The 27,191-nt window shown below is 45.7% G+C and overlaps 1 protein-coding gene across 1 annotated transcript in view; it reads left to right on the top strand.

The window, feature by feature from the left end:
- Positions 1 to 6,324, top strand: part of PTGIS (prostaglandin I2 synthase) — a 30,858-nt gene extending 24,534 nt beyond the window's left edge. Inside the window, exon 10 of the mRNA XM_068120905.2 lies at positions 5,951 to 6,324. Coding sequence (XP_067977006.2) covers positions 5,951 to 6,131 — 181 coding nt within the window. The 3' untranslated portion in view covers positions 6,132 to 6,324. The remainder of the gene's footprint in view (positions 1 to 5,950) is intronic.
- The last annotated feature ends 20,867 nt before the right edge of the window (positions 6,325 to 27,191 follow it).

Raw genomic sequence — 27,191 nt, 5'->3', positions numbered from 1 at the left:
AGAAAGACGCAATAGGCAACTACGAATTCACCCTTACACCTCGCGCCTTGTTCGCACCAAACGGTGACCTGCTTCCTTGCCTTGACAAGTCAAAGTTAATCCATCTCCTTGTGAAACATGGAGACTTAGCTCCGGGTGACTTAGCTCCGACCTCAAGTCCTCAAGCTCAAGTCCATAACTCTGCAGCTATGAAAATAGCAGTAGTCGACGCCATGGTTCTTGTACAGAAATTGTCGACAAAACCAGCTGCAACAGTAACCGTTGAAGATCTCAGTGTCAGCTTTAATACCAGATTGATGTCACTGACAAGACATTTTGACGAAGTTATCCTCGTGTTTGATACTTACAAGGCCGATTCGTTGAAGCAAAGCACAAGACAAAAAAGACGAGGGGGGCACAATCCAGTCCAGTACCAAGTGAAGGACAATACCAAGATCCAACACATCACCATGAAGTGGTTCTTGTCACACGATCAGACAAAGTCAGATTTGGCAGAATATCTGGCTGAGAAAACGTTGGAGTACAACAGAGATGCCTCCAAGCTGATAATTATATGTGCAGCAGGAAAGGCCAAGAGTAACAAAGGCGTGCATTTTGAAGACAATAATCATGAGGAGGCAGACACTCTGATGATTCACCAAGCAGTGCTGGCAACTCGCCGCAATCCCAACGCAGAACAGCTTACCTTCTTCTCTCCTGATACGGATGTCCTGGTCTTGGTCATAGCTAACTATGATGTTCTGCTCAAAAACACTGCTGTCTCCCTTGTGTCGGGCCTTGTGCAAGTACAACCAATCTGGAACAATCTTGGCGTCGAAAAGGCCAAGGCATTGCCAGCATTCCACACATTCACAGGAGCAGACAATACTGGACGGTTTTCGCGAATAGGCAAAACAACATGGTTTGAAGCTTTCGTCAGAGCCGATAGTGACGTGATACAGGCCATGAGAATGCTCGGTGATGCTGCAGATGTGACCGCAGATCAGATGTCCAACTTGGCAAGATTTGTATGTGCAGTGTACGTACCAAAGGGAATATGTATCAACAGCATTCCGGAGTTGCGCTGGTACCTCTTCTGTAAACACATGACTGAAAGTCACAAGTTACCTCCAACGCTAGGGGCTCTAAATCAGCATGTTGATCGTGTACATCTTCAGGCAAGGGTATGGGCTCAGGCTACTATCGCACATCAAGTGTTCCTGGATCCACAGCAACATGGCTACTTCAAGGACAACGATGGGGAATTGAAACCACTAATGACAGATGTACCACCAGCACCGAAAGCAATACTTGAGATGGTCAGATGTCAGTGCAAAGGAGACTGCTCATCGAGACGGTGTTCGTGCCGTGCCAATGACTTGGCATGCACAGACTTGTGTTTGTGCAGCTCCGAATGTGAAAACGACGATGACTGTCAACCTGTTCTCTGCTCTGACGACAGTGATGAGGACATTTGAAAACCTATGAGGACAAAATGTTGATGAATGTTGACAAAGATAAAATTTCATCTATGGGAAATATTCTATGTTCAAATAAAAGTAATTATTACATGTATAATTATGGATTGTATAGCCTCATCTCTATATACTTACCTCTTGAATACATAAATCACCTGTTTAGGATATATGAGGGATGTGGTTTCATAATTATGATCCGTGTGCCACAATGTAGCGAAACATCACTCAATGTGGTATACATATTCAGAAAAAAACATGTTTCCTGAAAGTGGCCATCTTGAAAATCCGCTGTAGGCTGCCACCTGGTATCCCAGGGTAGGTGTAGATTATTTTAGATGGCTTCATGTGATTCCTCATCCCCAAAAATGTGGGTATAGGTGTTGGAATCAGCACTCTAGGTGGTTCGGATGTTGAGATATCGCGAAAAATAGGTTTCCGATGGTGGCCATTTTGAAAATCCAATATGGCCGCCAAAGAAAAATTTGCGCAAATGGAAACATGGTTTTTCGGATTCCTGGTGCTATCAGCTTTCCAAAAATGTATAGTTTTGCTAATCTCCACAAAAAAAGAACGAAATTACATAACAAACCTGACTATATTGCAGGCATCTGCAACCCACCACAGGTCATTTCAATTCCAAAGTGTAGGAGAATCACCTGCTTGAAATCTAATTATTTAGATTCACTATAATTAGATTTCATTCTAATTATAGTGGTGATACATAAATGGTGATTTCAATTCCAAATTAAAGGAGAAATCCTTCGTAAACTAAAGGAGAAATCAAAGTAAAGGAAAATAAAATTTCACCTGCTTGAAATCTAATTATTTCTAACAGCTTGTAAAAGGTGCCAATAATATTGCCTGGGCCATTTCAGGATTTCTGTGTGGAATAAGCTAATATTTAGTAAACTTTTCAGTTTTTTTTTGTTTTGTTTCAGCAAACCAAAGAAATACATATGTGGATACCAAAATATTTTTTTATTTCAATAATTTTCTGGAAGAAATGGTGCATTATTTGAAAAAAAGTGCAAGGGTGGCAAACGGAACAGTTCTAGCTTTCATGAATACTGGATAATCATCCCGCACCTTCAGCGTAACCTGTACCCCTCTCAACCTTCCCAAGGCGTTGTTTTCAAAACAACTCGGGGTATTGCCTGACGATGTCATCGGTGGTGATGGGAACGGCAACATTGAAAATATTTTTCCAGGGAAGGGAAAATTTTGAAATAATATCTCTAGCCAGTAATGAAGGTCCTGCTCCATCGACCACACGCACTGTAACAAAACCACGTTGCTCCCCAATTTGACCACACATTTCTTTCTCACCAAAGCATTTGATGACATCACCCGTGTAGCTCTTCAATAATATTGTAGTTGGTTTCAAGCTATTGATGTCACCGGACAGACGTTGAAAATCACGACTGTTGAGTAGAGTAACTGAACTTCCCGTATCAATTTCCATCGGAATCTCTTTTCCGTCGATGGAGATTTTGAGTTGGTAGTGAGGAGTAGTGCTTTTTGAAACAGATGTAGAGTTAATATGCATTAAATGCACCGTATCCAGCTCGTCCTCTGACTCATCGCTCGAAACCATAACATGATGGGTTTGTTTCAAAAGACGATTTGCATTTTACTGTTTCTTCAAACACACCTTAACCAAATGGCCCTCACGTCGGCAGTATCCGCAGATGGTACGAGCATGTTTGCATGTATCAGCCAGATGTTCCGTAGAGCCACATCTGTGGCAATGTTTTTCCTTTGGAAACGGTAGGATCGTTTTTTCAGACCGATCCTTGAAACGAGAACCACGATGCGAATCATTTTGTTTTTTTTATGCTCGTTGTAAAGTCCACAGAGCCCGACACCCCTGCACTCCATAATTGAATTGTTTTACTTCGCTTTCAGCCGTTTCCTCAGCCACAACCACAGCTAAAGCTTGTTCGAATGTTCTGTCCTCAGAAAGTAACTTTTTCCTGGTGGACTGGCTGTGTACACCTCCAACAAACTGGTCCCGTAAAGCACGTGGGAGGTGGTTTCCGAAATTACAAGTGACGGCTAAACGTTTTAACTTGTTTGCATCGTCCGTGACATTCTGGTTTTCACTCTGGTTCGTCCGGTGAAAACGATGTTTCCGCCACTTCTAATACTCACGGCTTGAAATAATTTCGTAGCATTTCACACAACTGCTCCTACGTTTTAGCAGAAGGTATTTCCGGGAGACACAAGTCTTTCAAAGTAGTGTAAGTACTCTTACCGATCAGTGAGATCATAGTAGCCACCTTCTTCCTGTCGGCCTTTTGGATCACGGCAGCAATGGCGCCCACCTTGAATTGTCCGATGTCGTTCGCGATGAAATAGGCTTCCAAGCGTTGTATTGTCCTGTGGACGACTATATTAAGACAGAGCGTCCACTGATGGCTAATCTAGCGTACTTTTAGACGTTTCCAATTGATGGCGGATGATATGCGAGCAGGAGCGTTTGGGGGAGAATGCCGGCTTACCTGGGTGGCCTCGACAATGTCTTCACCCTTTGAAAATAACTCACAGAAACGGAATTTATGTGCCAAAATCAGCCGTGGCTTTATTGCCGGACTCCGAGAACAAAGAAGCATGCCAGTAAAACCTAAACCCCCTAGTGAGCGCTCTTACACACAGACTTCGAACACAAGACAAATGGAAGGAAAATTGAAAGAAACCTTTGTGTGCGCATTTGTGCTCATCTGTCTGGATGTCAGGAATCGTTCGTCAAGGATGGTCAGGCTCCGAGCTCGGCGTCCGACCACAGCTCCGGCTGGCATGAACCGCTCGGGTGTTGGCGCGAACACCGGCATCGCTGCACGGTCTGTCCAAAGCCACACAGCACAGCCCTCGCACGCAGCCACCAGGACAGGATGATCGTCGGCGCCCCACCATCTTTCCAACGTCCACCAAGCGAAAGTCCAAACAGGAACGAAAAGGCAAGAAGGGAAGAGGTCCAAACGGGAGAGAAGGGGGGGGGGGGGGGGAGGTCCGGGCAGGATGAATCCAAGAATGAGAAGCCTGCAAAATGCTGGCGAGCGAGTTGTTTTATCATCAGCGTCTGACGTTAGCTCTCTCCCTGTGCAAAATCAGTGCGTCGCTTCTTTGAGGCCTTTCACGCCTTCCTCACGTCCCTGCAATTCTCTCCCAATGAGCGCATCACTTGTTGTTAGTGCTTTGCGCCCTCCGCACTGATTGGCCGAGCGTCTCGCGCCTTTAGTGTCACGTCATCGTGTGGCATGTCCCTCATCCTCCCTACTCTCCAATCAGCGACCTGCTTCCAACTCGCGCCTCCCCCCTGCCAATCACGAGTTCTCCGGGGCGTGGCTCTCGGCCTGTCTGCTCGATGTTTGCTCATCACGCCGGCATTGTGCGTGGCCGCTTCCGGTCTGTTCGTCCGTAAGTCATTATGGCGGCGAGGGAATTTAATTAATGTGGTGCTCTATTGGGCCTAGCTAATGTATGTGATGTGTTGCCATAAGGGACACCTGAATGATCACAGAGGGGATGACATACAATGGAATCTTATCTTTATGCCCTAATTCTAGTTACCAAACCCCGCCCCCTCGTGGCGGGGACACAGATATGCAGCTTACTCCGACAACCCGCCTAGACAGAACTTATTACAGGTGAGGTTTCCTATCACGACAGTCGAAGCACCTACCTATGCAGATCTACCTGGATCTATATATCCCCCTACCCCACCGACATAACAGTATGCTTCATAATTGTCGCCCTTGAAATTCTCCAATGGGCCAACCGCCGTCATTGTTCACCAGAAACGTTTAGCTCCTCGCCAGTTGTAGTGTCCGTAGATTCAGTAAACTGCAACAGGAACGAGAATCAAGAGGTTTTCTTTATTTGGCATTTTCTCCCTTCTGCGCATGCGCACCCTTCCTCTATTCTCCCCCAATCACGTGGTACCCCGAACCAACAGACACAGCAATAACACAACCAAACACCCAGTTTTCATCCTTGCAATCTGTTGGAGGTCCAGATGTATGCATGCAAAGTTTGTGGCCGCTAAGTTTCATGGTTTTGGAGTTATGAAGGAGACACTCAGACATACACACACACACACACACACACACACACACACACACACACACACACACACACACACACACACACACACACACACACACACACTGCCACACACTGCCACACACACACACACTGCCTTTTATTCTTATTATAGAATAATTAAATGCAAAAAGAAAAGTTGCATAATTCATTCCATTTAGCAATATATTTACTTTTTTCATTTAAGCTTGTGACCACATGGTGTTCGTGCTTGTGACTGCAATTATCATATCTTTATAGAAAAAAATGTTTTTATCGTTCTGCATAATGAGGTGTGATAGCCTTTTGGCTCAACAGAAGATTGATGATACTTGAATGAATATACACTGTATTCAAAATCGAGTGTGTTTATTGATTCCTTTCTTTGTATTTCTCCTTTCTGCCCCCCTCAGATTCCTTTTCTTCCTGCTGACAAAATTTGATATCGAGCTGATTGAACCAGGAGCTTCACCTCCAGCCTTTGATTCCCATCGGTGTGGCTTGGGTGTGATGCAGCCTCAGCATGGAGTGAATGTACGCTTAAGATGCATTGCTCAAGAGAGGATGCGAGTGGGAAAACAAATCCAGAAGTGAATCTTTTTCAGCCTTCAAAAAATGCCATTAAAACACCGAAACAAAAAGCAGGACGTCACAATAGTACACAAGAGCCAAATAATGAGTGGCACAGACACTAGGAAGGACATGATTTGAGGCCATCAATGGTGGCTCATTAAGAATGAAGAACTGCCTTTCAATAAAAAATGAGCAATACCCTCAAAGGAAATTATTATGTATCCAGGATTGTGCTCCTTAGCCAAAGAAACTGTCGGAGTGACGACCCTTCCAGGATTGTGCTCCACGGCCAATGAAACTGCCCTGGCAGCTCCTATGCGCCTCATGACGTGAGAGTATTAGTTATTTTATTTTTTGATCAAATGTTGAGAAATTTATTTCTGTGGCAATCATGAAAATGTAACGATTGCTCTGTCAGATTGATGGGTACTCACAATACATTGCCAAATTAATTGTGAAAGAAAAACAATATACCTGGTAATACATTATACCTGGTTGTCATAACCATTTACTTGATTTCTTAGTACATACTTTTTCCACATGCGAAATTTGCATTTATGTTTATTTAAATTATACAATGGACTACAAAATGTAAATGTTTCATGATATTTGTTATATTATATCACCTTTATCTATCAATATTGTTGAAATGAAGATCAAATAGCTGTATGTTGAAATATGTTGAAAAGTCAAAACTTTACATGGGGTGTACTTACTTTTTCACGTGACTGTTATATATATATATATATATATATATATATATATATATATATATATATATATATATATACAGACTTGGCATTTAATATGGAATATTTTTTTTGTGGGGGTGAACTTACTTTTCAAGATGTCTTAGAACCAAAAGTTCATTGAAATTATGTTGAAATTATTCTAGATTTTGTTAATGTGACCTTTAAAAGAAACAAAAACCACATTTGACATTTCGAAACAAATAAATTGATCCTTGAAAGTGATGTAAACTGATATCGAACTCAATTCATGGACAGTACTGTGTTAAACTTCTGTACGTTTTCCAGAAGTATCTCTTTATTTTGCACATTAGCCAAAAAAGTTTTCAACAAAAACAAAAGTTAAATTACGACTGGGATTATGGACAGTAAAATTACAGTGCAGTACTTCGTGTAACCCCCACGAGCATTCAGGAGAGCACGTACACGTTGAGGCATGCTGTTCACGAGATTTGCCAAGGTTTGGACAGGAATCGCTTGCCATGCTGTGACAATAGCCTGCTGCAATTCACGCACAGAGGTCGGCTGCTGGTCCAAGTGGTCGATTTGATGCGTTAATTCTGCCCACAAGTTCTCTATCGGATTCATATCCGGGGACATGGCAGGCCACTCCATATGCTCCACACCACGGTCAGCAAGAAAGTGCTGGATCATGCGAGCACGATGAGGCCGTACATTGTCATCTTGGAAGACAAAGTTTCCTCGAAAGGCTGCACGAGCAAATGGAAGCAATGTTTCTTCCAGAATGGCCCTGTACTTGAACTGGTTCAGGTTTCCATTCAGAACAACCAGGTCAGTTTTGCCCCCTGCATGAAAAGCAGCCCAAACGGTCACCCCACCACCTCCAGCTTGGACTCTTGGCACTATACAATCTTTGTTGTAGGCTTCATGCACTTGTCTGCGCACTCGGATGCGGCCATCTTGACGATAGACCAGAAATATAGACTCATCACTGAAGATCACATGATTCCAGTGTCCTGGCTGCCATTGACAGTGCTCTCTGGCCCACTGCAATCAGCGCTAGCGGTGTTGTCTGGTCAGGCGTGGCTTTCTCAGGGGACGCCTGGCACGATAGCCTGCTTGAACCAGTCGTTGGTTGACTAGCCTTCTGGATACAGGCACATTTGTCAGTTGCTGCCACTCAGGCCTAAGCCGATTAGCTGACTTGGTACGGCCATTGTGGACTAACCGGTGCAGCTGGCGATCATCCCTCCTTGTCGTTCTGCGGGGACGTCCTGGCCTCAGTATTGGAGTAGGGACACCCCTCTGAGCATTTCGTTTCAGGATATTTGACACCTGACCTTGAGTGATGCAATACTGCCGAGCAATAGCACGCTGTTTCATGCCGTAATTTCCTAAAGCCACCACTCCATGACAAACAGCATTGTCGAGTTGACGGACCATCTCCAGAGGAAGCGGCAATAACTTTTGGAGACGTGCAACAGTTGTTTTCCACTAATAAAGAACGCAACAACCCTTGTATACCCGACTGTGAAGCCAATCATCAAATGCACCTGTCCGTACATTTTGCCACGCCACCTGTGATATAATCCTGTTGTTGACTTCTTGCTGCGACAGACAATCAGTGACATGGTTCTTTTCACAAATAAATCACCAAAGTGTAAAAGAAACTCACCAGATTGATATACTGAGTTAAGAAAGTAAACCCAAGTCAAGAAAAAAAAAAAATTCCATATTAAATGCCGTCTGTATATTGTTACAGGTCGCGGTTAGATGTTATAGACCGAGCGGTGGTGTAAGACCGCGACCTAACAAAACTCACCCGATTCACCCAGACTTTGGCCGGATCGCACCGCAGCTGCTCAATGAGGGGAAAAGACAAAAACGACGAATGCAAAGAGGAAAAGGAATTAAAACGAGAAGACGTACAGACGAGTAATGGGGTTTATTATTTACACACACAAGCAAAAAGGAGCAATTAAGTTTATTTACAACACATAAGACGCAGGTGACAGTGCAAATACTAGCTTATCTACAGGCTTAACTTATCCCAGGACAGAACAAACAGAACGCTGACTCACGCGGGGGATGCCAGGAATGGCAGAAGGTGGATGGCTGGAGGGAGAGGGAGAGGTCCAAGGGGGGTCCCGCAGCACAACCGGCACGTTCAGCAGCCGCCGTTCCTCTTTGGCCCTGCTCCAAACCGCCGTTCAGGCCCCCTTTGGCGGTTGGGTGGTCTTGCGGCTGCGGCCTCCGTCCGCTGCGTTCCCAGGACTTGTCTCACTCGCTTTTCACCACCGACTCCTCACCACCGCAACCAACTGTGACCACTGACCCTCCTTTTGCAACCGACTCAGACCAACTCTTCTCTCTCTCTTTCTTGGTGCGACCAACTCCTCCTCTCTCTCTCTCTCTTTCTCCGACCAACCCAGAGTGCATCTCTCCCAGCTCACTTCCGGTTGCGCCCTTTTATAGCGCCCCCAGCGATCACGCCCCCCGGCGCTTTGGACACGCCCATCGGGGGTGCTCACCTCGGCCCTGGTTGGTCGCGCGACCCTCTGGCTCCGCCCTTGATGACGACGGGCGGGCACGCCTTTCTTCTCCGACCCGAGCACAGGTTCAATGGCGGTTTTGGAGGGGAGGTAATTGCCAAACGACGAAAAGGGGGAATGGAGGTTGTGGGAATGGGAATGAAAGGAATCTATCTCTTTTACTGGTGCAATGGAGTATTTCAATTAATGGAAGACACAGCCTTACACTAATACACAGAATAAGATATAACTATCGAACATGAATATCCTATGATTGGCTGACATGTATGCTTGTGAACTATGGGACGCCCTTTTGATCTTACACAGCTCCGGAGGCAGGAGGCACAGCACAACAACAACAACAATAATAATAATAATACAGCACACAATCAAAAAAAATATATACAGTCCTCAAATCCACAACACTGCACCCTCCTCCTCTTAGGCACGTCCCGGGCCTACAACTTTTATCTTTAGCGTGACACGTAGGTGTAGTTCCCTCTATTTTTAACCTGACCCTGAGTGCGACAGTTTAAACATAAATAAGTGTCCCGCTGCTCCATTGCACCCTGCCTAACAGACTTTCGCCCACAGTTAACCGAATTGCGGAATGGTCTTCAAACTATACATTGACGGTGGGGAGCATTATTTACAATGACGCTATTTTTATTTACAAAACTAACCCAGGACCTGTGATTGTTCTTTCTGGGGGGGAGACAGTCTGCTCTGCATCGACGCACCATGAACGCACCCAAAAACGCACCAATACACACCCAAGCACCAATCGGTGCAGTCACCATTGTTCAATGAATAAAAATAAATTCAACAACCCCTAACCCTGCAGGTGATCTCTTGCTCTTCGGCTCCCTCTGCTGGTTATTATTATTTGGTCTTCCAGATGTTGTCATTCTTTTGCTTTGCTTACTGGCGGCCTATTTTCAATAAAGTGTGCCCAATGTGTCCTTTTTATTTGCTTTATTTATGGCCCACAGGGCCGACTATGTGTGGTTCACCTGTGGGGCATCGGTGCCCTGTGGCCAAGGTCCGCCAGCAAGATTTCGGGCCCTCATGGCCGGTTCCAGCAGAGGGGCCATGCCCCAACCCATGGGGTCCATAAGTGGTGCTCGGCCACAGACATGTGGTCCATAATGTGGTGCATCGATGCAGACAGCTGGTTCTGGGAATTTCGGGCGCACAATGGCCGACCCACGCACGCTCCCCTCGGCGCCCAACGGCGCACAGGTCATGTGGGAGACAAAAGGGGAAAGACAATTGAGCGAGGGGTAAGGTCACAAGGGTACACATCAATAAGGCAATGCAAGGCGAAATGCGTACGGAGGGCGAAGTGAGAAAGCTCGTCCCTACCGTACGTCACCCCCCTGTCACCTACCCTACCCTTACCCCATATGTACAAAAATTTACACATTTACAAATTCGTCACTACTGTCACGTCTTCCCCATATTTCCCCTATACCAAATTCGTCTCCACAATCCCTCTACTGCAAAATTTGCCATCACCAAATTCATCATCAATCCTCATAAGGAGGCAGAGATGGAACATCAAAGCACAATGTCACACCCACGTCATGATGCGTCTCACAATCCAAACATTTGCATCATAAAAAATAATCAAAACATGGCATGGTGTGGAGTACCTGTCACCTCAGGTGAGTGGATGCAGATGGTGCGAGGAGATCCTTCATCCTAACTATCCTCTAAATGACTTTAACACACTTTACACTACCCGGGGTCTCTCCCTGCCAATCCATTGGCCAGCTTACACTATGGGTTCTAATAACCAATTCCCATTGATCAACTGTGGTGCTCCCCAATTTGGGGTCTCACTCCCCCGATTCATCTCCCGGTGCTCTCGCACAATTTCTGGGCTGCGACGTCTAGCTCTCCCAACAGGTCTACCCACCTGCACACCTCCACCACTGTAGTTGCCACCCGAGCTTACCTAGCTCCTCACCCTAACCTAACTAACTGGGGACAGCCCCTCTCCTGGCTCTGTCACCCCATGGTGCCCTCTGGCACTGGGCTACCCGGGTCCGTCCTCCAGATCCTCGGGCCCCATCCACAACAACTACTACCGGCTCCCAGAGCCCACCTGCGGCCTCACCTGGCCGACATCCTCACAGTGGTGGAGTGCCCAAACCAACTACACACACTAACAGGCTACACGCCCAGCCATTTCCACAACACTAATGCACCCATCCAAAGACCATTCTTTCACCCGCACCACAGATGCCAATATCCAACCACAATTTACCTGTACCCTCTACCTAACACTTACACTACCCACCCCGGGTATCCGTGATGGGGGTCCACTCTTCCCCCATTCACACCTTCGCACCATCCACTCCACTCCACAATTTCCACCATTCTCACTCCACGACCATCCATTCCAATCCTCCAGACCATTTATTCCATACACCTGTCTTTCATTCACCTGTCGTTGCACACCTGTGCAATCCTACCTGGTGCCACCTGCACCCTCCTCCTCTTCCTGGACCATTTGGTCAACACAACACACAATCACCACTACTCCCTCATACACTGCTCCACACACCTGTTCAGTTGCACACCTGTGCAATCACACCTGTTCAATTCTCACACACACGGCATCATCTCAGCTAACTACTCCCTTCTGAAACTTGCGCTTCCCAGTCGTCCCTTTAAACTATTGCGCTCCCACGTCATTATAATCCACACTAATCTACCTGCGTCCCCACTACAGGTATCAGTCACTAACTAACCTTAACGTCACCTAATGTCATCTTCTAGAGCCCTATCAATATAACCTAACCCACCCGGGCTAGTTTTCACTGCCATACACCCCATAAGCTATTGCTCCTTTGCCCCACTGTGTGAGGGATGGTGGATTTGCCATCCCTCCACATCGGGGGTCTCTCACTATCAATTTTGTTCGTCCAGATTCCAACCAATTCAAAAATTTTCCATTTACTGCCAATTCTATTCACTTTTCTAAATTTTGTATCAAATCACTACTATCACTATCACCATCACCCGTCTACTTATTAGGTCCTCTCGGTGCGCCAATTCACATCTACAGCCCGGCTTCGTACAGCCGAGCAATGAACGCGGGTCGTTTTGTGCCAGCGGCTGGATACGTCCCGCCGCACTCGGGGTAGGGACGGGGGCTTACCCGGGCCGAGATCCCACGCACCACCTCGGCGTGGAGCCATCCAATGTCCCGATCTCGACCTGCCGGCACGTCTCAACAAAAAGTGGTCGCCATGACGACCCTTCCTATCAAGCTGCCCGCTCCGCCGAGTGGAGCCCGGACGCGGCCGTTCCACGCGAGGCCCAGCGTGGATCGCGCACGGCGGTTCTTTCGAAACCGCCGTGGTTCGGATCCCCGCTGGTTCTCGCGGCACGCGAAGCCCGGCACGCACCGATGGCCCGATTCGGCTATAAGTCGCCCTCACCGCTAAACCGGTTACCGTCGACGCCTCACCTGGATGCTTACAAGCATACGCTACCCCTTTCTTGCTCATACATGCAGCCGTTTCCATGCTCCTCGTCGTACCGTTCCTTACACACCTCGGTACACTCATTCCGCTCGCCGACTTGGTCACACACCCGACCACCGAACACTTTGGCACACATTCGTTGGTCGCACACCTCACCAACACACCTCTTCGCGCCCCTTTCTCGGTCACCTCCTCTGTGACAATCACAGGTGTGCTCTCACCCGCACACCCAACCACGTGCCTCACTACCAATTCCAGCGTGCATTCCCACTCACGCGCTACCATTCCAGGTGTGCATCCTTCTATTCCAGGTGTACATCCTCGCTCACCGGCCACAACCAACTCACGCTCCGTTTCACTCTCACTACTCTCACCTCCACTCTCGGTCGCGCACTCACCCTTACTCTCGACAGCACACTCTTTCCTCATGCACCCGTCCGTTACACACCTTTCTCGCGCACACTCTTCCGCACATTGTCCCGTTACACCCTCTGTAACACTCACCACAGGCATGCATTCTCCCTTACTCTTGACAGCATGCGCTTTCCCCATGCACCCGTCCGTTACACACCTTTCTCGCGCATCCTCCCGCGCACACTTTTTCGTTACTTCCTCCGTAACACTCACCACACTGCGCTTCCCTGTGCTCCCTCGCACACGCGCTACGACCGACTCACTCCTGACGGCACCCTCACTCCTCGGCGTGCACTTTTTCCTCACACCCCATGGTCGGACATTCTCGCACACCTCTTTTTTCGCACACCAGACCTGTCGCACACTTCACCAACGGCCTCTCACGAACACCCGGATCCAAACCAATCCCCAAGCCGACTGAAGCTTTCCTCACATCATATACATTGCCACTCACCTCTGTACATCGTCTCCGCACCTCCTTTGCCACCTGCAAACTCTTTATTTGGTTAGTGAGCACCTCATGATGATTTGAACACAGACCTTGTACATATTCCATGACTTCCTCCTTTATCTCCCTCTTAGTTTCCGTCCGTCCCTTCTTAATTTCACTCACCTCTTCTCCCACTTCCTCTAATTTTTGTTTAACCTCTTTTATTTCTCGGTGCGTCTCCTCAAGTTCGTCCTCTAAGGCTACCGTGACCGTTTCTACGTGCGTCCTTACCTCCCGGTCCTTCGTCTCCATTGCTTCTGTCACCTCTTCCACCCTCATTGTCAGTTCCTCCCGTACCATCTGACATTGCCTCTGCGTCGCTATTAATTCGTTTTTAATTTCTTTTTGTGTCGCCTTTAACCCTCCTAGTACCGCAGTGTTCTTTTGAACCTGCTCCACTAACTTAGTTTGTCCCTCTGTCAGCTGTTCCACCTCCTCCGTCAGATCTTCTATTCCCCTCTGTAACTTTGCCGTATTATTTCTCACCTCTTTCTCTATACGCTTTTCGCCTCGCTTTACCTCCTCGCGTAGCCCCGAGACCTCCTCACTCACCCCTCGTCGTATTTCCTCCATCTCTTTTGTAGATGCCACCCTCATCTGTCCCAATTCATCCCTCTGAGCATCCAGTTTGGTTTCTACCCCGATTTTCACCTCCTCTATTTGCTCTCCCATTTGTTTGATTTCCCTGGCAGATTGTTCCCCTATTTCCCGCAATTTGTCCTCCATCCTATTTTCTAACCCCATTAACCCATTTTTCACCCCCTCTAACTGATTCTCCTGGGCAGCCATTCTGTTTTCCACCCCCGTTAACCCATTCTTTACCTCTTTTATCCCGTTGTCTAACCCCTCAAAATTATTGTCGAACTTCCCAAATTTCTTGTCTAACTCCTCACCGGTACCCCTCGCTTCGTCCCTCATTACCCCCATTTGGTTTCCCATTACCCTCATTTGCTCACCCTGAGCATCCATTTTTGCTTCTAGCCCCATATTTGCCATTAGTATGGTTGCATTAATCTGCGCCATGAGGTCCCGCACATCAATTCCCGCTATTTGCGCAGCGGGCGCGGCTACCCCGCGCTCGTGCGAGCCGCCACTTTGTGCGTCTGATACCACGTGCGCGAGAGCGCCATTTTGTGCACCTGATACACCCTCAACCACCTCATTGCTCTCCTCTTCCCTTTCTTCCCCGAAGTCCTGGGTTACTTCTAACCCCTCTATCTCTCCCACCGGCATCCCGTCGCCTTGAACAGCCATGGCGCGATTTCAAAATTCGGGTTTTACTTTATAAAACAAAATAAATTTCGGTACTTTATAATTTTGAGCGCGTGAAGCGCGCTCCGGATCGATCTCACTCCCCGACACCAATTGTTACAGTACTAACACAATTGGTGTCCAAAATTTGGGCTAAATAAATTTAGTCCCAGGTTCGAATCCAACTCCTGACAACCAATTGTTACAGGTCGCGGTTAGATGTTATAGACCGAGCGGTGGTGTAAGACCGCGACCTAACAAAACTCACCCGATTCACCCAGACTTTGGCCGGATCGCACCGCAGCTGCTCAATGAGGGGAAAAGACAAAAACGACGAATGCAAAGAGGAAAAGGAATTAAAACGAGAAGACGTACAGACGAGTAATGGGGTTTATTATTTACACACACAAGCAAAAAGGAGCAATTAAGTTTATTTACAACACATAAGACGCAGGTGACACAGTGCAAATACTAGCTTATCTACAGGCTTAACTTATCCCAGGACAGAACAAACAGAACGCTGACTCACGCGGGGGATGCCAGGAATGGCAGAAGGTGGATGGCTGGAGGGAGAGGGAGAGGTCCAAGGGGGGTCCCGCAGCACAACCGGCGCGTTCAGCAGCCGCCGTTCCTCTTTGGCCCTGCTCCAAACCGCCGTTCAGGCCCCCTTTGGCGGTTGGGTGGTCTTGCGGCTGCGGCCTCCGTCCGCTGCGTTCCCAGGACTTGTCTCACTCGCTTTTCACCACCGACTCCTCACCACCGCAACCAACTGTGACCACTGACCCTCCTTTTGCAACCGACTCAGACCAACTCTTCTCTCTCTCTTTCTTGGTGCGACCAACTCCTCCTCTCTCTCTCCGACCAACCCAGAGTGCATCTCTCCCAGCTCACTTCCGGTTGCGCCCTTTTATAGCGCCCCCAGCGATCACGCCCCCCGGCGCTTTGGACACGCCCATCGGGGGTGCTCACCTCGGCCCTGGTTGGTCGCGCGACCCTCTGGCTCCGCCCTTGATGACGACGGGCGGGCACGCCTTTCTTCTCCGACCCGAGCACAGGTTCAATGGCGGTTTTGGAGGGGAGGTAATTGCCAAACGACGAAAAGGGGGAATGGAGGTTGTGGGAATGGGAATGAAAGGAATCTATCTCTTTTACTGGTGCAATGGAGTATTTCAATTAATGGAAGACACAGCCTTACACTAATACACAGAATAAGATATAACTATCGAACATGAATATCCTATGATTGGCTGACATGTATGCTTGTGAACTATGGGACGCCCTTTTGATCTTACACAGCTCCGGAGGCAGGAGGCACAGCACAACAACAACAACAATAATAATAATAATACAGCACACAATCAAAAAAAATATATACAGTCCTCAAATCCACAACAATATATATATATATATATATATATATATATATATATATATATATATATATATATATATATATATATATATAAGATCGATGCAAAACGTTACAGTCATGATACCCTTGCGGCATATAGTGCGATAACAATGACGTCATCGGTGAAGTGGTGGTGGCAGCCACATTGGATCAACAAACTAACTTTATCCGATCAATGCAAAACTTATATATGTGATCAATTACCCAGTTTGAGTCAGGTTTAAAATTTATGATGTCATGTGTTACTTGGCTAACAGGTTGAACAGGTTGAGATGAATCACAATCACAATCACAATGACAACTTCACAAGTTGAATCTTGTGAAGAAGAACAGGTTGCGATGGTTTGGTCATGTGTTGAGGAAGGATGAAAGTGACTGGTTGGGAAGAGTGATGGAAATGAATGTAGAAGGAAGTAGAGGGCGGGGAAGACCGAGAAAGACTTGGCTAAAGATGGTGGAAGAAGAAATGCGGGCAAGGGAGTTAACAAGGAGAGATGCAGAAAATAGGGCAAGATGGAGAAGATTGTCATGGGGACTGCAAGGCTAACCCGCACTCTAGCAGGGAAAATGGCCTTTAAAATGCATGTTGTGTTGTGTTGTATGGGTTACTTGGCTGGCAGCTATATTGCATTAAAGCTAAAACCTTTAAAAGCATTGTTTTGTCAAACCACTAAAAGAATTATTATGAAGCTAAGTACATCATTGAGTACCCATGGAGATACAAGTTTGATAACGAAAACATCATTGGTTAAGTAGTTTCAGAGAAAAAGATTTTGAATTATTTTCCTTCAATCCAATATGGCTGCCAAACCATGTGACCTATGATGTCATTGTTATGAAACCTACTCCCCTGTGGCTAGTGGATGATATATTTGAAGTTTTTAATCAATCTGTGAAGTGGTTTCAGAGAGATTTTAAAACGTTTTCCTTCAACACAATATGGCTGCCAAATGTTGGTGAATTATGTCATACTGTATTCCTCGTGGCTCGCAGTTTTGTAAGCACCCACTTATAAATCACTACTCACAGTTATAAGTGGCAGTTCTTGGGATCGACTCGCCATGAGAAACATAGTTTAACTAGAACGGGCACTCGGTAGAGCGCATACCTTCGCCGCAGCTACTTTTGTTGCCAAAATAAAAGACTACAAGATCTGTGTAGCAAAGCATTTTGGCATTAGTTTCATACAAATTGGACACAAATTGACCGCGCTATGGTAAAAAGACGATTTTGACCTTTTCATGACCTTGACCTTGACCTTTGACCCGATCGATTCCAAAATCTAATCAAATGGTTCCCGGATAATAACCTATCATCCCACCAAATTTCATGCGAATCGGTTGAATACTTTTTGAGTTATGCGAATAACATACACACACACACACAGACATACAAATAAATACACAGCGATCAAAACATAACCTTCCGCTTTTGCGAAGGTAATAAAAATGATGTAATCGGATGGCATCGTCATTGGAACAGGCAGCATGGGGTGGCATCGTCTTGGGTACTGGAACAGGCGTTGTTCGGTACCTGGCATAACTGATCAAGTTATAAGCAGCAATTCTAGGGCTGTTATTGTTGTTGGTGTTAAATCCACAATTACCCTGGGTTTCTTGTCAAGTTGACATATTCTGATGAGGCAGCATTCCAGGTCAGTGGAAAGGTGAACCATCACAATTGTCGTATGTGTGGGAAAGATAAACCTCAGGAAGGTTGGCATCATGAAAGAGACACCAAAAATCAATGTCTGGTGCACTCTCAGGATGTCACGCATCATTTGTGTTTTCTTTTTTGAAGAAACAACAGATCATGAAGAACATTACTTTGCAATGTTGCAGAATTTCTTTATCCCTAAACTACGACGATGAGATATGAAAGATTTCACCTTATTCCAGTAAGATGGTGCTCACTGACACTATGCTTGAAATGTGCAACGGTTCTTGAGATGTCTTCCCAGACAGGTGGATCGATAGATGTGGACCAATCGCTTGGACATCTGTCCCCATTGGACTAATTTTTGTGAAGCTTGTGTTAAAACAGTTGTTTACTCATTAGAACCACATTCCTTAGATGAACTTAGCGCAAGGATCACAATATGCAATTAATGCAATTACTCAGCAGCAACTACAGAATGTTTCAACATGATGGAAATCGGATTTTTATTGTCCGATTTCACCTTATCGGACTTCCCAATTCGTCACTTCCGCTGTTGTGGTTTTCACCCACTTGACATGTTTCTGATATCATGTATTATTATTATTCTCAAAAGGTTTAGTATTCAGGAACAGCTACGGTATCTAAAGTTAAAAAGGTTAACGTAAAATGATACAGGAAACCGACCCGGAAGAAAAAGTCGGTGAAGAAGAAGAGGGCGTGAGGCAGAGGTGAAACGACGCGTTCTGAATAAAGCTCCATACCTAGCGTGGTCGAGCATACATGGCGAGTGAACTTTAAGTCCTTGAAAGGAATCTCGTGCGATCGGTGTTATCGCTGGAGTTGTGGAAAAGCCTGCGAAGCCAGGTACAGGGGTGAGATTCTGGGGAATCTTCGCCTCGAGGCCGCGGCTCGAGTGAGAGCCGTCCGCCATTTCGCCCCGCGCGCTGCCTTCATCGGAAAAGGTTTTTGTCGCGTCGGCTGGGCTTATCCTCCGGTGGTTTGCCGGGGACGGCTGTGCAATAAAGCGGCGTTTGAGGAGTACACGGCGATTCGCTGATTGAGCGGCAAATGTGTACGTCAGCGCGCGTCTTTGGAGAGTGTCCATTCTACCGCGAGTTTGCTGGGTTTTGGACCACGTGACTTCTGTGTCGCTTCGACCGTCTACGCCTCGATTGCTCTTGATCGGACATTGTTCCAACGATCGCCGGAGCGAATCAACTTCGCCTTGAAGGTTATAGAGACATTGAAGAGGTTCTTTCCATGTACTGGGAACAGTGAGTTCGATTAATTTAACAGATGGTACCATCATAAGATATTGATTGTATGGTGGCTGGCTATCATGGTTGTATCATTATTCCTGTGTGATTTTTAATATATTCTTTTTGTTGATAACCATTGGTGTTGTTTCGATCTTGATTTTGACATGGAGTAATATATATCTTTCTGCCGGGGTTCCTCTCGGGGTTCGGAGGTTACCGAGACCAGGAGATTGTAGAGGACTCCGTAACAGAAATTGGGGGCTCGTCCAATTGACTCGTGGGCTCGAAATTGGGCTTGCGTCTGGGATATAAAATTCCCTAAATTTAGTCTGGGAAAGAATTCCCGAACATTCCCAGAATTCCCAAATTTGGAACTTGTTCCAACATTCCCAAATTTTTCCAAAAACAAACAAAAAAAGATTTTGTTTTTTTAAAATTCCTTGTGTGAAGGTTAACAGGTGTTAACGATAGTCACCATGGAGTTTGACGCAGAGAAGTTTGCAGTGACCCCTAGTGAAGCACAGTTCAGAGCGTTAGTAAAATCGGACCTCTTGAAATTGGCCAAACATTTTAGCTTGGAGGTCCGAACTAATATGAGGATGGCAGAGATGCAGACAGTGGTGATACAATCTCTGGTGGGACAAGGAACATGGGAAGAGGGAGCCTTGGATTGGTTACCCGAGGAACAAGAAAATGTGGAGCTCCGGAAACTGGAGATGCAATTACAGAGCCAGGAAAGGGAAAGAGCAGAGGAAAGGAAAGCATAAAAGGAAAGAGCCGTACAGGAAAGAGAACTCCAGGAAAGGTTAGAAGAGAAAAAAGCACAAGAAAGAGCAGAGGAAAGGAGAGTTGAAAGAGAACTGCAGGAAAGGTTAGAAGAGAAAAAGCAGAGGAAAGGAGAGTTGCAAGGGAACTCGAAGCAGAGGAGAGAAAAGCCGACAGGGAGTTAAAGGACCGTGAAATGGCGCTTCAGCAGGAAATTAGACTCAAGGAGCTGGATGTAATGAAAGAACTGGGAGAGGTACCATCCATGCCGACTGGTTCGACACTTAGTCAGAACACCTGGGATGTTGGCAGACATGTGAGGCTGGTTCCACCCTTCAATGAAAAGGAGGTAGCCAATTTTTTTTCACACTTTGAGAAGGTGGCTCAACTGCTAAACTGGCCTGAGGCGTCCTGGACCATATTAGTGCAAAGTGTTCTGGTGGGTAAAGCTTCAAGATATTTATTTGGCTTTACCGATTGACCAATGTGCAGATTTTGAGGTATTTAAGAAAAACATTCTCAAAGCCTATGAATTGGTCCCGGAAGCTTACCGACAAAAATTCCGGAATGCCAGGAAGAGGGAGAGTGAGACCCATGTGGAGTTTGCCAGAATGAAAGAAACCATGTTTGATAGGTGGTGTGATTCAAAAGGGGTTGGGAAAGACTTCGAACTATTGCGACAATTGATCCTGGTGGAGGAATTCCAGCAGTGTGTCCACGAGGACATTAAAGTACATCTGGAGGAAAGGAAAGTACCAAAGTTGTATGAGGCAGCAACCATGGCAGATGACTATGCCTTAACACACAGGATGGGGTTCCACAAACCTAACTTCTCGCCTAGACTTAAACAGGGGAGCTATGGTACATCTGGTGCGGAGAACGAAAAGGCATGGGGGCGGTCTCGAGATGATTATGGGGACCACTCTGATATCACAACTTTTAGAAATCAGAAGACTACGGTACCAAGGCAGACCTACCCTCCTGGGGGCTCGAGGCAAACCACGAGGTTCTCCTCCAGGCCTACTTGTGCCTATTGCCATAAACCTGGACACTTGATGTCCCACTGTTATGCTCTGGGAAAGGAAAATCAGGAGCGGAGTTCGACTAGTACCACTCCGAATGCAATGGCAAATGTGAGTAATCACCCTCAAAAGGGTTACCAACCATTTATTTCAGATGCGTTTGTGTCACTGGATGGAGCCTCGACTAACCGGAGACCTGTGAGGGTATTGAGGGACACCGGAGCACATCAATCTTTAATGCTTCAAGGCATCTTGCCATTATCAGAGGAGACGGCAACTGGTGATAGTGTTCGTTTACAGGGGATTGGTGGCTGTGTTAATGCTCCACTTCATGTCATCCATTTGGAGTGCGATTTGGTGTCAGGACCGGTCACCGTCGGTTTACAAGCCACTCTTCCTGTAGAAGGAGTATCTTTTGTTTTCAGGGAATGATTTGGCCGATGGTCTAGTTTCTGGTCACCCGATGTTTGTTGAAAAGCCTAGTAGGAAGTACCCTGAACTGAAGAGGCAGCACATGCACGTCAGGGATGGACGCAATATTGGCAAGCTCATTGTAGGGGAGCTGAACTTCAAAACAAAGGAAGATGTTCTGGAGTCTGCCTTCAGCAAATATGGACTGCTTTTGGAAGTGCTGCTGATAAAAGACAGGGAGACACAAAAGTCAAGAGGGTTTGGCTTTGTCACGTTTGAAAACTCAAAGGACGCCAGAGTTGCAGAAAAGGATCTGAATAGCAAGGAGTTGGATGGTCGGACCATAACAGTAGGGAAGGCATTTCCTAGGTGTCGAGGGGGCTACAGAGGAGGACCACGGAGTATTAGAGGTGGTGGCCGCAATCGATATTATTATGGAGGCTTCCAGAGTTATGGCAGCTCCCGAAGGAAGGATTATCAGAGCAGTGGCCGAGAAGGAGACCGCTATTCATGTGACTACAGTGACAAGTGGTCCAACCGTGGTTGTTAGGAAAGTTAGAAAGAGTTGAAGCACTGAATGCTGCGGAGCAGCCGAGCCAAGATTCCTACACGGATTAACCGTGAACTCCACGTTCCTAAAGGCGTCCATGTAGTGAACTTTCCTACACGGACTAACCGTGAACTCCACGTTCCTAAAGGCGTCCATGTTAGTCCTGTAGCTAAATGGGATTTTTCAGCTCAACTCCCAACATTGAACATTCTCCCACTCACAACCTCTAAACCTATCAGTCTATCACTAAACCAGTATGTAAGCCAATTAGCTACCTAACCAGCCACTCCACAAGCCCTCACATTGTCTAACAACCTCCTATGTGGTACCTTATCCATGCCTTCCTAAATAACGTTCATTTGCAAGTTTTTATTTTTACAGTCATGTGAAAAAGTAAGTACACCCCATGTAAAGTTTTGACTTTTTCAACATATTTCAACATGCAGCTATTTGATCTTCATTTCAACAATATTGATAGATAAAGGTGATATAATATAACAAATATCATGAAACATTTACATTTTGTAGTCCATTGTATAATTTAAATAAACATAAATGCAAATTTCGCATGTGGAAAAAGTAAGTACACCCTTGGCTCCAATAGGGGGTATTGTAGTCCTGTAGCTAAATGGGATTTTTCAGCTCAAGCTGGAAATTTAGTATATAGTTTTAAAAAAAATTGATTTGTATAGCTTAGGGTGTTCTCTTTCATAATCTGTCGGGTGAACCTGGGTCAGTCACCCTTGAGCGTTTTGAGAAATTCAAAATGGCGTCCAAGATGGTTGCCATTTCATATTATCGGCTATAACGTCTTTCATATTTAACCTAGGATGATATTTTTAGTGTCTAGTCATATGTTGTAGGGGTCAAGGAATCCATATAAATCAATTAAAACTTCGGTAAGTGATTACATCATGGTAAATTGAAGATGGCTGCCATTATGGCCGCCAAATCATGTTTTAGGCTTTAATATGCTCCATACTTAACTTAAAGTGGTAATTTCGGTGTCTAATCGAATGTTTTGCGGGTCAAGTAATCCAATTTAAATCATTTAAAAGGTTTTTGAGGGATGTCATGTTTAATCCAAAGATGCTGGCCAATAGAGGCCTACAGGTGGCTACTGACTCAACTCAAGCTTTTTGAGTGGTAACATACATGAAAAATGATAACCAATCAAATCAGTCTAAATACACTCAGTTACGCAATCAAGCTGTCCTTTTTTGGCAGCAACCTGTACTCTTACAGGCGCAAAATATTGTGCAGTTCAAATTATACTTTGTACAACTACACACATGAGTAATACACGGCGTGACACTTTGGCATCCACATCGGATTAGATGCATGATAGACTCCGGAGCGAGTTCTGTGTTGACTGGAAGAGAAATTGGTTGGAGATTTTTCATTTGTGTGTCCTTCCTCCAGCCATACGATTCTGGATCCAGTTCTGGTGGATTGTTATCCTTCAAAGAACGCCACACAATGGCTTGGTGATGGGCCCTTTTTACATTCTCTGCAAACGCCTCATTGGTTGGAGGAAGAGAGCACAGTTTCGGCGGGGATGGTGAAGCCTGTCCTGTTTTGGATGCCCATACCTTCCATCGTGCTCCAGACATTGACTCGCTGGAACTTTGTCTATAACACGCTGACATGAATGCAGTGGCCTGTCCAGTAACTTCTTGTATTGGAGTGTCCATTACACCAAGAAGTGACAGGGAGTATCCATCACCCAATACCTTCAGAGCAGTGGCCTTGCCTATCCCATAGCAACATGCTACAGTATCACACCCGGTCAATGCGTGGGCAGCGAGGATTTCAGTAACTATGGATGCATGTTTCTCCACTGTTTTTCCAATGTCAATGACTGTTCTGTCCTTGATTGGGGATTCCATAGTTACACGATTTTTCATATTTGCAGTGTGGTAGTAATGCACAAGAAGTACGAAGACGTCTGTATCATCAGAGACTACAGTTATTTCACTTAGTTCATTGCTTCGGGCACACATCATTGCCTGCTGAACAATGATATTGTCCACTTCTTCATGTGTTGTAGCTACATCCATCCTTATGGTTACCACGCCCCCATCGCTGATTTGGACTGGAATACTTTCCTCACCAGTTATAACTAACTTATGAGTACGGGTGTGTTCACTGAAGGACTCATCATTGGTTAGAAGATTGGTAACCAGGCCTATTAGTTGCTTCTTATATTCAGAAACTGTCAGGACTATCTTCTGAGGTGGTAGTTTGCTGTTCAATTGTAGCTGGTGGATTCGACTTGCTCCAGTAGCTCTGGCACTTCTCGTAACACTCTTTGTACTATAATCGTAATACCGATCAAATATCAGGTAGACATCCCCGATTTTCAATCTCTTTGCAATGTCATACTTCATGTTTGTTGCAAAGTCCCGAACTGTGCCATCTGCAGGCCAAGGTATTACCCAGAGTAGGGCCGAACCATCTATGATGGCGGTGGTAGTGTTACTAGATGTCCTCGTAGATACCTCAACTTTAAGCTGTGTTTTTAACGATGATTTGGATTTGGCCGATCTCATTTCTCCTGTTGACTCAAACATCGATGTTGGCACTGGGGCTAATTCATGTGAAAGTACATCCTTGATATTGACTTTGCGACCACTAGCCTGGAGTCCAATGAGTCGCGAGTAAATGACATCCATGTCGTATACTTTAGTGTCTGCAACATTGACATGTTTCTTTCTTGCTACCATAGTAATCACTTTCTTGTGAATAGTTTCATGTAAGCCGTTTGGAAATTTCTAACCAAATTCACTCATTTGATCCTGTCCTATTTTCAAACCATCCTGGACATTGACAGAGGAGGTTCCATGTTGTCCCGTCACAATATTGAGGATATCATCTGGATGCTTCTCTGGATCGAGAGGATCAATACATTTCTCCAACTTTTCCCTGATCTTTTCTCTGTCCTTTCTGTCATTCTCTATTCTTGCCTTTCCTTCTTCTTTGTGTTTGTTAACAGTTCGCTCACTGGGATTGTCATCAATCATGTCGCCAAGGTCGGCCTCCAAGCGACTGCAAACATGAAGACTTAGGGCCCACACTTTCAGGGTCTCAGGCTTCAGCGTTATGCCAATGATTCCACCGGGAGCGTGACCGTACCGCATGAACGTAGTTTCAATAAACATGTCGCTCCATATGCCATTCCACAAGCCACGCTGATGTCTCATGACATGTTCCCCTTTCATGAACCGAGATAGAACCTCTGCTGGGAGTGACTCCATGGACCGAATGTAGCACATCCCGTACCTAGCGTAATGCACATGGCCAGCAGCAAAGAAGTACGGAAGCATCTGTTGAAGCGCTACAATATGCAATGGCCAATTGGCCTCTCGTTCCGCCCTAACAAACCTCATGATAATGAACACCGGTTTTATCAACATGTCCACCGACAGTTTCACAGTCTTGCTCTGTTTGGCTAGGTCTTCCAGAACCTTCATCAAATCTCTGTATGACTCTAGGGAGTGGCTGTTAAATACTGGCCGAAGTACTTCCTCAGCAAGCATACGCAAAGCCCGAATGTTTTGGGGAAACTTTTTCCCAGTCAACATTTTTGCCACACCTCCGAAGATATCACTTAGAATGTCCGATAGTCCACTATTCTCCATTAAAGTACCAATGCATCCAACGAAACTCATCAAATAATGCATGCCTCCTAGGCGAGGAATGACGTGGAAGAACCGATCCGGATAGGCCCATTTCACATCTAAAATGACCTTATAGAGTTGCAAGTCACATGTAAATAACACAAACTGTTGCCCAATTGCCTGTGTGAGTTGTTGTGCTTCTGTCATAGCTGTCATAATCGTATCAGGATGAGATGGTACCATGTCTATCAGAGGTAAGTATACAGCTTTGGTCTTAGGCTGTGGTGATTGTCCTTGATTGCGGGTAAGTGAAGTGTTGTATCCATTATACTCCGGGCAATCTTGGTTATCCAGCACATTTTGTATAAAAGCAAAATCCACCTTTTCAGCTCTCATTTTGGAAACAACCTGTTGTGCTAGTAATTTCAGAGACAGGACTGACTTCAAAGCTGCACTCTCTGGCATTCTTGGCTGCTTCGGTCCGTTGTACCTCTGAATGTCGATGTCATATTCAATTGGCTCTGACATTTCCTCCTTTGTGATTCGTTTGATTGTGTGTGACCTATCCCGATCAGCTTCGGTTCCCGATTCTGGCTGTGTGACCAGGACAGCTAATGAATGTGTAGAGAGCTTGCCATTTTGAGATGATATATCAGCATCAAAATTATCGGCGACTACTTGAATCAAACCTGCTGATGCATCAGATATACCAGGACAGGATAGTTCCTCTGTGGCAGCTCGGGCTGCTGATCGCTTGAAGCGCAAAAACGCATCTGTAGGAACATGTCACACCGAATGAATGCATCGTTTTTATCAATTTTTTTGATCGGCCCATTTTTGCACCAAGTGCAGTCTGCAATCCAGTCGGGTGGTTTTTGATAACTCCAGTCACAATAGAACCAATGACTATAGCTGGAAGAGTCCTCTCTAGTTTTGAGGTCAGGTTTCCTAACAGTGTCAATAAAGTTCCACTCACTGCGTCCATTGCCTTTTCAGTGTTGATGGTAGTTTCATAATGTTTCTTATCTAGGACAATTTCCTTGATTTCGCCACCAACTTGTTTAGCTATTCTATTCAACATCATGTCAATGTCATCATCATCATCGTCATCTACAAGTTTTAGGGACTTAGCTGCCATACTACGAAAGCAAACTACATTCGCTAAACCTGCTGAATGCAATACAACAAGGTCATCTCCAAAGTATTCTGATAACTTCCTTAGAAGTATTTTCCGTGACTGAATGTTGCCGCCATTCTCTGAGTGCAGTTTGTATAAGTCTACCGAATTCCAAAGTTGTGATAGATCTTTCCTTATCACTTCAATAGTATATTCCAATGCGCAATCAACCTGATCATCTGTGGATAATTTTTCAGCTGCACAATTCACATTACGCGGAGCCAGAAAGCGGGCCTTACAGTCAACATGCTACCTTGCATCGGCCGCTTGCAAATCGCGTATTGTCCCTTCAACTCTGAGTTTTACTCTTTCAG

This window comes from Myxine glutinosa, chromosome 6 (assembly GCF_964187855.1).
Source record: "Myxine glutinosa chromosome 6, kmMyxGlut1.1, whole genome shotgun sequence".
NCBI lineage: Eukaryota > Metazoa > Chordata > Myxini > Myxiniformes > Myxinidae > Myxine > Myxine glutinosa.
Note: the sequence above shows the minus strand (reverse complement) of the source record. Positions and strands in the feature narration are given on the sequence as shown.